The sequence below is a fragment of the Eriocheir sinensis genome, unplaced genomic scaffold (genome assembly GCF_024679095.1).
Source record: "Eriocheir sinensis breed Jianghai 21 unplaced genomic scaffold, ASM2467909v1 Scaffold38, whole genome shotgun sequence".
NCBI lineage: Eukaryota > Metazoa > Arthropoda > Malacostraca > Decapoda > Varunidae > Eriocheir > Eriocheir sinensis.
The window spans coordinates 470,253-479,802 of record NW_026111698.1 but is presented as its reverse complement, the minus strand read 5'-3'; the positions used below and the strand labels follow the sequence as shown (position 1 = coordinate 479,802).

At 32.8% G+C, this 9,550-nt stretch overlaps 1 protein-coding gene across 1 annotated transcript; it reads left to right on the top strand.

The window, feature by feature from the left end:
* Nucleotides 1–8,283: 8,283 nt before the first annotated feature.
* LOC126991998 (serine/threonine-protein kinase PknJ-like) lies at nucleotides 8,284–9,117 on the top strand. The gene is made up of 2 exons (XM_050850663.1): nucleotides 8,284–8,361; nucleotides 8,431–9,117. The coding sequence occupies exons 1-2, from the start codon at nucleotides 8,284–8,286 to the stop codon at nucleotides 9,115–9,117; spliced, it is 765 nt and encodes a 254-aa protein (XP_050706620.1).
* Nucleotides 9,118–9,550: the final 433 nt, after the last annotated feature.

Genomic DNA, 9,550 nt, shown 5'->3' with positions numbered 1-9,550 from the left:
ACAAAAAAAAACATCAAATAATTAAATTTGTATTAAAATAAATATACAAAATACACATACAATATGGTAAATTTGTATTGTAATAGATATGCAAAACACACATCAAACAATATAAATTTGTTGCTAAATATATATACGAATAAACATAAAAAACGTAAATTTCTAGAAAAATATATATAAAAAATACACATAAAATGATGTAAATACGTATAAAAATATATATATACAAAATACACATAAAGTAATATAAATTCGTACCAAAAGAAATAAACAAAATACCAATAGAAGAATGTGAATTTGTATGAAAATAAATATACAAAATACACATAAAACAACGTAAATTTGTATAAAACTCTATACAAAAATACACAAAAGTAATTTAAATTAGTATGAAAATAGATATACAAAATATATATAAAATAAACTAAATTTGTATTGAAATATATGTAAAAAATACATAAAATAATGTATATTTGTATCAAAATAATTAAACAAATACGCATAAAATAATGTAAATTTGTTTTAAAATATATAAACAAAATACACATTAAATTATGAAAATACGTATACAAAATATTTACAAAATACACATATAATAATGTAAATTCGTATCAAAATACATAAACAAAATAATAATAAAAAAATGTAAATTTGTATGAAAAAATATATACAAAATACACATACAATAACGCAAATTTCTATAAAAATATATGTACAAAAACACACATCAAATACTTTAAATTTGTATAAAAATAAATAAACAAAATACACATCAAATAAGGCAAATTTACAATAAAAAAAAGTACAAATTACACTTAAAATAATGAAAATCTGTATAAACACAAGAACACAAATGTACACAAAATGAAGTAAAATTGTATAAAAAATATATATACAAAACACACATTAAATAATGTAAATGCGTTTAAAAATATGTATAGAAAATGCACATGAAATAATCTAAAGTCATATCAAAATAAATAAAGAAAATACCGATAAAATAATGTAATTTTGAATGAAAATATATATAGAAAATACACATAAAATAACGTAAATACAAATAAATATATACACATAAAATAATTTGAATTTGAATGAAAATAGACATAAAAATAAACATAAAATAAGGCAAATTTGTAATGAAATATACATACAAAATACACATAAAATAATGTAGATTTGTTTCAAAATATATATACGAATACACATAAAATAACGTAGATTTCTATAGAAATATATATACAAAATACTCATGAAATGATGTAAATACGTATAAAAACATATATACAAAATACATACTAAATAATGTAAAAAAAATATCAATAAAAGAATGTGTATTTGTATGAAAATACATATACAAAATACACATAAAATAACGTAAATTTGTATAAAACTATATACAAAAATACACAAAAATAATTTAAATTTGTATGAAAATAAATATACAAAATACACATAAAATTAGGTAAATTTGTATTGAAATACATAGACAAAACACACATAAAATAATGTAAATTTGAATTAAAATATATAAACAAATACACTTAAATTAACGTAAATTTGTATAAAGTATATATACAAAATACTCATTAAATAATGTAAATATGTATAAAAAAAATATATACAAAACACAAATAGAATAACGTAAAATCGTATCAAAATAAATACACAGAATGTTAATAAAATAATGTAAATTTGTATGAAAATAAAGATGCAAAATACCCATAAAATAACGCATTTTTTATAAAAATATATATACCAAAATACACATAAAATATTTAAATTTGTATTACAATAAATATACAAAATGCTCATACAATAAGGTAAATCTGTATTGAAATAGATATGCAAAATGCATATAAAACAATGTAAATTTGTTTCAATATATATATACGAATACACATAAAATAACGTAGATTTCTATAAAAATATATATACAAAATACACATAAAATGATTTAAATACGTATAAGAAAATGTATACAAAATTCATATAAAATAATGTAAATTCGTATCAAAATAAATAAACAAAATACCAATAAAAGAATGTGTATTTGTATAAATATAAATATACAAAATACACATAAAATAGCGTAAAATTGTATAAAACTATATAAAAAATTAACAAAAATAATTAAATTTGGATGAAAATAGATATACAAAAGACACATAAAATAACTCATATTTAAAAAAAATATATACAAAAATACACATAAAATAATTAAATTTGTATTAAAATAAATATACAAAATTCACATACTATACGGTAAATTTGTATTGAAATACATATGCAAAATACACATAAAATAATGTAAATTTGTATCAAAATAGATACAAATACACACAATAAAATAACGTAAATTTTTATGAAAATATATATACAAAATACACATAAAATAATGTAAATATGTATATATAAATATATATATACAAAATAAATATATATATATATATATATATATATATATATATATATATATATATATATATATATATATATATATATATATATATATATATATATATATATATATATATATATATATATATATATATATATATATATATATATATATATATATATATATATATATATATATATATATATATATATATATATATATATATATACAAATATATATATACAAATAAAATTACAAAAATTTGTATAATAATATATACAAAAATTAACAAAATTATTTAAATTTATTTGAAAATAGATATGCAAAATACACATAAAATTAGGCAAATTTGTATTAAAATACATATACAAAATACACATAAAATAATGTAAATTTGTATGAAAATATATAAAAAAATACACATAAAATAACGTAAATTTCCATAAAATATATATACAAAATATACATTAAATAATGTAAATATGTATAAAAATATATAGAGAAAATACACAGAATAATGTAAAATCGTATCAAAATAAATAAACAGAATATCAATAAAATAATGTAAATTTGTATGAAAATAAAGATGCAAAATACCCATAAAATATCGCATATTTGTTTAAAAATATATATAAAAAAATACACATAAAATAATTAAATTTGTATTAAAATAAATATATAAAAGGCACATACAATAAAGAAAATTTGTATTGAAATAGATATGCAAAATACACATAAATAATGTAAATTTGTATCAAAATATAAATACGAATACACATAAAATACAGTAAATTTCTATGAAAATATATATTCAAAATACATAAAAATTATGTAAATAAGTATAAAAATATAAATATCAAATAAACCTAAAATAATGTAAATTCGTATCAAAAGAAATAAACAAAATTCCGATAAAAGAACGTATATTTGTAGGAAAATAAATATACAAAATACACATAAAATTACGAAAATTTGTATAAAAATATATACAAAAATACAAAAAATTAATTTCAATTTCTATGAAAATAGATATACAAAATACACATATAATTAGTTAAATTTGTATTTAAATACATGTACAAAATACACATAAGATAACGTAAATTTGTATGAAATGAAAACAAATTCACATAAAATAACGTGCATTTGTATAAAATATATATACAAAATATACATAGAATAATGTAAAATCGTATTAAAATAAACACACCGGATATCAATAAAATAATGTAAATTTGTTTGAAAATAAAGATGCAAAATACCCATAAAATAAAGCATATTTTTATAAAATTACATATACAAATATACATATATATATATATATATATATATATATATATATATATATATATATATATATATATATATATATATATATATATATATATATATATATATATATATATATATATATATATATATATATATATATATATATATATATATATATATATATATATATATATATATATATATATATATATATATATATATATATATATATATTTTTTTTACTTATTTACATAATTTTGTATGTATTTTGAATATATATTTTCATAGAAATTTACTCTATTTTATGTGTATTCGTATATATATTATAATACAAATTTACATTATTTATGTGTATTTTGCATATCTATTTCAATACAAAGTTTCTTCATTGTATGTGCATTTTGTATATTTATTTTAATACAAATTTAATTATTTTATATGTATTTTTGTATATATATTTTTATACAAATATGCGTTATGATATGGGTATTTTGCATCTTTATTTTCTTTCATATTTACATTATTTTATTGATATTCTGTTTATTTATTTTGATACGATTTAACATAATTCTGCTTATTTTGTATATATATTTATTTTATACATATTTAAATTATTTAATGTATATTTTGTATATATATTTTATCCAAATTTACGTTATTTTAAGTGTATTTTACCAAGTGCTCTTTATAATCGATATATGGGTATTACCAGGACCTCACACACCACACACCCCATCCCCCTTGCTCACGGGGGGACAGTAACCACTCCTAGTCAACGGAAAGAATCCGGCCTAAGAGGGTTCGAACCGCCGCCCTGTCAGGCTGTGAAGCCTGGCAGCGCAGCGCTCTAACCAGTTGCGCCACGGAGTCGTGTGTGTGTGTGTGTGTGTGTGTGTGTGTGTGTGTGCCGTCTGTGTTGTTGATGATTCACACGCAGCTGGTAAAGATCTGTTTTTGTACAGATTATTGTCTATTCCTCCCTTCTAAAGGCTCTCTCTCTCTCTCTCTCTCTCTCTCTCATCTCTTACATTCCTCGCCCCAGCCAGATGCCGCCACCGCCCCAACACCGGCAACACCAGCACCGCCGCCACGACAATGATTCTGCAGATACAAGCGGGGCGTCTTGGGGGATTCTCACCGCTCTCGTTAGACTAGAGAATCGATTTCCTATATCTTCTTGCTGCCTCCTCCCGGCCACCCACCATTACCAGGCATTACGAACGAGCAGCGTACGTAATTCTGGCTGCCGTTGCTGCTGAGCCAAACCAACCACACCAGCTTTGCTTTCCTTTGCTCTCCTTCGTTGTGCACTGCCTCGGGTTGCGGTTTGAACGTTTTCCTATTTTAATTTTTAGTCTCGCCCGTCTATCGCTTTGCAGTCTAATTTGTCTTCCTCACCCTCTCCCTTTTCCTAATCGTCGTTAATATTGTTGTCATTGACGTCGCAATCCTCCTCCTTCTCCTCCTCTTCCTCTTTCTGCTCCTCTTCCACTTCCTCGACCTCCTCTTCGTCCTCCTTCACCTTCTCTTCCTCCTCCTCCTCATTTTTTTTCTTCTTCTTCTTCTTTTGCTTCTTATTCTTCTTCTTCTTCTTTTCTTCTTTGTTCCACTTCTCGACCTCCTCTTCGTCCTCCTTAACCTTCTCTTCCTCCTCCTCCTCATTTTTTTTCTTCTTCTTCTTCTTTTGCTTCTTCTTCTTCATCTCCATCTTCTTCTTTTTCTTTTCCTTTTCCTTTTTCTTTTTCTTTTTCTTCTTCTTCTTCTTTTTCTTCTTCTTCTTCCTCCTCCTCCTCCTCCTCCTCGTTTTCCTCCGTCGCTTTGCTCTTACATCTTTTTCCCTGAACGGTTTTCTATCTGCTTGTTGGGTCATGGATGCTTTTCCTTCGATCTCTTCTTTACATATTATAATTTGTGTATTTATTTGTCAACCAATCTTTTAAATGATCTTGCTTAAATTATGTACACCCACCCACCGATTTGTATATTTGATTGAGGAAGTCGTACATTTTAGGTCACCAATTTTTTTTCATATCTATCTATCTATCTATCTATCTATCTGTCTAAATACGTTACTCTTTCTAACTATCTATATATCTTTCTATCTCCATATCTATCTATTTTTGTCTCTCAGGTAACACACAGGTCCTTCCCTTCGATTGTTTCTCAGGGGCCCGTCAATGAAGCCTCGTGCTGGCCGCCACGTGTGATTGAAAACGCGTTCCTGTCAATCGAGGTCACAGGGAGGAGCGACAGACAGACATAATTGCTGACAGACGGGCAACCCAAACGACACACACACACACACACACACACACACAATGAAAAATAAACAATACTTGGTTACTGAAAAAATAAACAATACTTTTGATTGGCCATGTTTTTGCTTTTAGGAGAGATTTATCTGAGAGAGAGAGAGAGAGAGAGAGAGAGAGAGAGAGAGAGAGAGAGAGAGAGAGAGAGAGAGAGAGAGAGAGAGAGAGAGAGAGAGAGAGAGAGAGAGAGAGAGAGAGAGAGAGAGAGAGAGAGAGAGAGAGAGAGAGAGAGAGAGAGAGAGAGAGAGAGAGAGAGAGAGAGAGAGAGAGAGAGAGAGAGAGAGAGAGAGAGAGAGAGAGAGAGAGAGAGAGAGAGAGAGAGAGAGAGAGAGAGAGAGAGAGAGAGAGAGAGAGAGAGAGAGAGAGAGAGAGAGAGAGAGAGAGAGAGAGAGAGAGAGAGAGAGAGAGAGAGAGAGAGAGAGAGAGAGAGAGAGAGAGAGAGAGAGAGAGAGAGAGAGAGAGAGAGAGAGAGAGAGAGAGAGAGAGAGAGAGAGAGAGAGAGAGAGAGAGAGAGAGAGAGAGAGAGAGAGAGAGAGAGAGAGAGAGAGAGAGAGAGAGAGAGAGAGAGAGAGAGAGAGAGAGAGAGAGAGAGAGAGAGAGAGAGAGAGAGAGAGAGAGAGAGAGAGAGAGAGAGAGAGAGAGAGAGAGAGAGAGAGAGAGAGAGAGAGAGAGAGAGAGAGAGAGAGAGAGAGAGAGAGAGAGAGAGAGAGAGAGAGAGAGAGAGAGAGAGAGAGAGAGAGAGAGAGAGAGAGAGAGAGAGAGAGAGAGAGAGAGAGAGAGAGAGAGAGAGAGAGAGAGAGAGAGAGAGAGAGAGAGAGAGAGAGAGAGAGAGAGAGAGAGAGAGAGAGAGAGAGAGAGAGAGAGAGAGAGAGAGAGAGAGAGAGAGAGAGAGAGAGAGAGAGAGAGAGAGAGAGAGAGAGAGAGAGAGAGAGAGAGAGAGAGAGAGAGAGAGAGAGAGAGAGAGAGAGAGAGAGAGAGAGAGAGAGAGAGAGAGAATCTCCAGCTCAGCCTCCTGGTATAGGACCGCTACCAACTACCAAGCTCTCAACGTCCCACCTTCTCACACCTAGACCTGTTTAGGGAAGTGTTATACATTTAGAATATTACATTTCCCTACATTGAATTCCGTCTGCCACTTCCTCGCCCAATCATACAATCTGTTTGCTTCATCCTGGAGAACACTAGCGTCTTGATCCGACTCAATTACTCTGCCGATCTTTGTGTCACATTACTGCTGGCAGCACTTATAATTTCTGTGTCAAAATTATTGATATAAATGATAAACAGCAGTGGACCCAAGAGCGACCCCTGTGGGACCCCACTGTAACACAGTCCCAGTCAGATTTACACTCCGCTTCCTATTGCTAAGTCACGACCTGACCCAGTTCAAACTTTCCCATCGACTCCGTGAACCTGTAATTTAAGCAACAGCCGTTGGTGAGGATCTTTGTCAAACGGTTTACTAAAATAAAAATAAAGTATATAACAATTTTCATCTCTCTACCGCCTCAGTTACTTTATTGTAGAAGGATAAGAGATTGGTGAGGCATAACCTACCCTTCATGAGCCCATGGTAAAAGTTGTGTATAAAGCTGTCTCTCTAGATGATCCTGAATGCTACTGGCTTTTATCGACTCCAGCATCTTGCCTACAACAGATGTTTAACTAATTGGTTGATACTTAAAAGTAGCTGAACTGTCTCCTTTTGAAAATCGGCGTCACATTAGCTACTTTCCTTAGGTTGGACACATAAATAGAATGTATTATCTTAAAAATATCGTATTTTAGCGTACTTAAGATCATTGTTTTCTTTCCTAAGTGTTCGCTGAGGTATATGCTGCCCCTGCCCTTCCATTATTACTCTAACTTAATTATTGTTGGTTATTTCTAGTGGGTTCTCATGGAGATCGGATTCCAGTACACGGTTATGGCTCTTATTTAACACTAAGGCTTCCCAGTTTACTCCCTCAAAGTGTTTTGCAAGGTGTGTGTGTCTCGCGTCGTCTGGTATTTATTCAGGTTTACGTTTGATACGTGATGAGTAAACTCTTTCACGAGCCATTAGTGGGGCGCGACCCCTACTTTTCCAGTCGTCCGTGCTTGAAAAGGATGATTTATGCGTTTGTGTGTGTGTGTGTGTGTGTGTGTGTGTGTGTGTGTCGGATAGGTTAAGGAGTTGCGGCCTATGCAATGTTAACTCCAGTCTACGCACACCAACCCAGGCGGCCGCGCCACCAACCGAGGTTAGGTGCTGGATCGCAACACCTATATTTATTATAGTCATGAACACAAGGAGCCATGGCTTTCCAACACAGCACCCGACTCGTGAAGTTGACGCAGGAGCGCATCAACACGCTGGTGGCCGGGCACAAGCAGGTGCTGGGGCGCGGCGCCACGTGCACGGTGTACCTGGTGGAGGTGGAGGGCGAGCTGTGCTGCCTCAAGTTGGCCAGGGACCACCGCCTCGCTGCCATGTTCCACCAGGAGTTTGACGTCCTGCTGGACCTGGACGGCGCGGCGGGGGCACCCAAGGCCTTGGGCACCAGCCTCGGCTTCCCCGCCATGCTTACCACTTTCCGCGGCCACAACACCTTCTGCGACCTGCCCCGCCTCGCTCGCTGCGAGACTGACAGGCTGGCGGCCTTCTTGGCCCTTGCTCGCAGCGTGAAGCAGCTCCACGCCCGCGGCTACGCCCACAACGACATCAAGGAGAACAACGTGGCGGTGTGCCGGGGCGCCGACGGCCGCCTGCAGGTGTCGCTCATCGACTACGGCGCGGCCCAGAGGCTGGGCACAAGGGTTGGCTTTGTGGGCGCGAGCACGCGGCGCACGCCCTGGCTGGCCCCGGAGCTGCTGGTCGGCGGCCGCTGCTCACGCGCCGGGGACGTCTTCTCCCTCGGCTACGTCCTCAGCAACATCCTGGACACCTGCCACAGGTACTACCCCGCCCTGGACGTGCTGGCCGAGGCCGTCATGGCCGCAAACCCTGCACGGCGACCCTCGCTCAAGAAGATCATCAAGACAGTTAACAAGTTCACGGCCCAACGGGACGAGGCGGCGAGGCGGGAAACCTTCATCCGGCGAGTTCGCAAAGCCTTCTCCTGCCTCTTCCCGCGCCGCCGCCGTTATTAAGGAGACACAGGATCCAACGGAGGAAGGTTTTACTAAGGAGTCAAGTTGTTTCCTCAAGGCTGCGACATCTTCTTTCTTTTTCCTTAACTATTTCCACCACATGTATCAATACATTCTTTTACTTTCTTACTACTTTCATATCAACACTTTTCGCATACCTTGCCATCCTTCCAAACACCTACAAACCATATGGACATCCTCCAACCCTACGGTTTCTACACCTATTTAACTTTTTTTTCCCTTGTTAAAGTATTTACTGTATCGCTGTTTTCATATCAACACTTTTTTCCCATACTTTATATAATCATTTTAGACAGTTTTTTTTCTTCATTAGCTTGATATTACCCAAGACCTTTCTGATGTTACGTCACTTTCTTTCATTTCATTTACTCATATTTATTTATCTACAATCTGTGTCTTACTACATTAACTT

Bases quoted from the DNA above. Each gene is read 5' to 3' on its own strand.
- LOC126991998 (XM_050850663.1), top strand. From the start codon at position 8,284: ATGGCTTTCCAACACAGCACCCGACTCGTGAAGTTGACGCAGGAGCGC. The intron at 8,362-8,430 runs GTGCTGGGGCGC...TGCTGCCTCAAG, and splicing joins TGGTGGCCGGGCACAAGCAG to TTGGCCAGGGACCACCGCCT.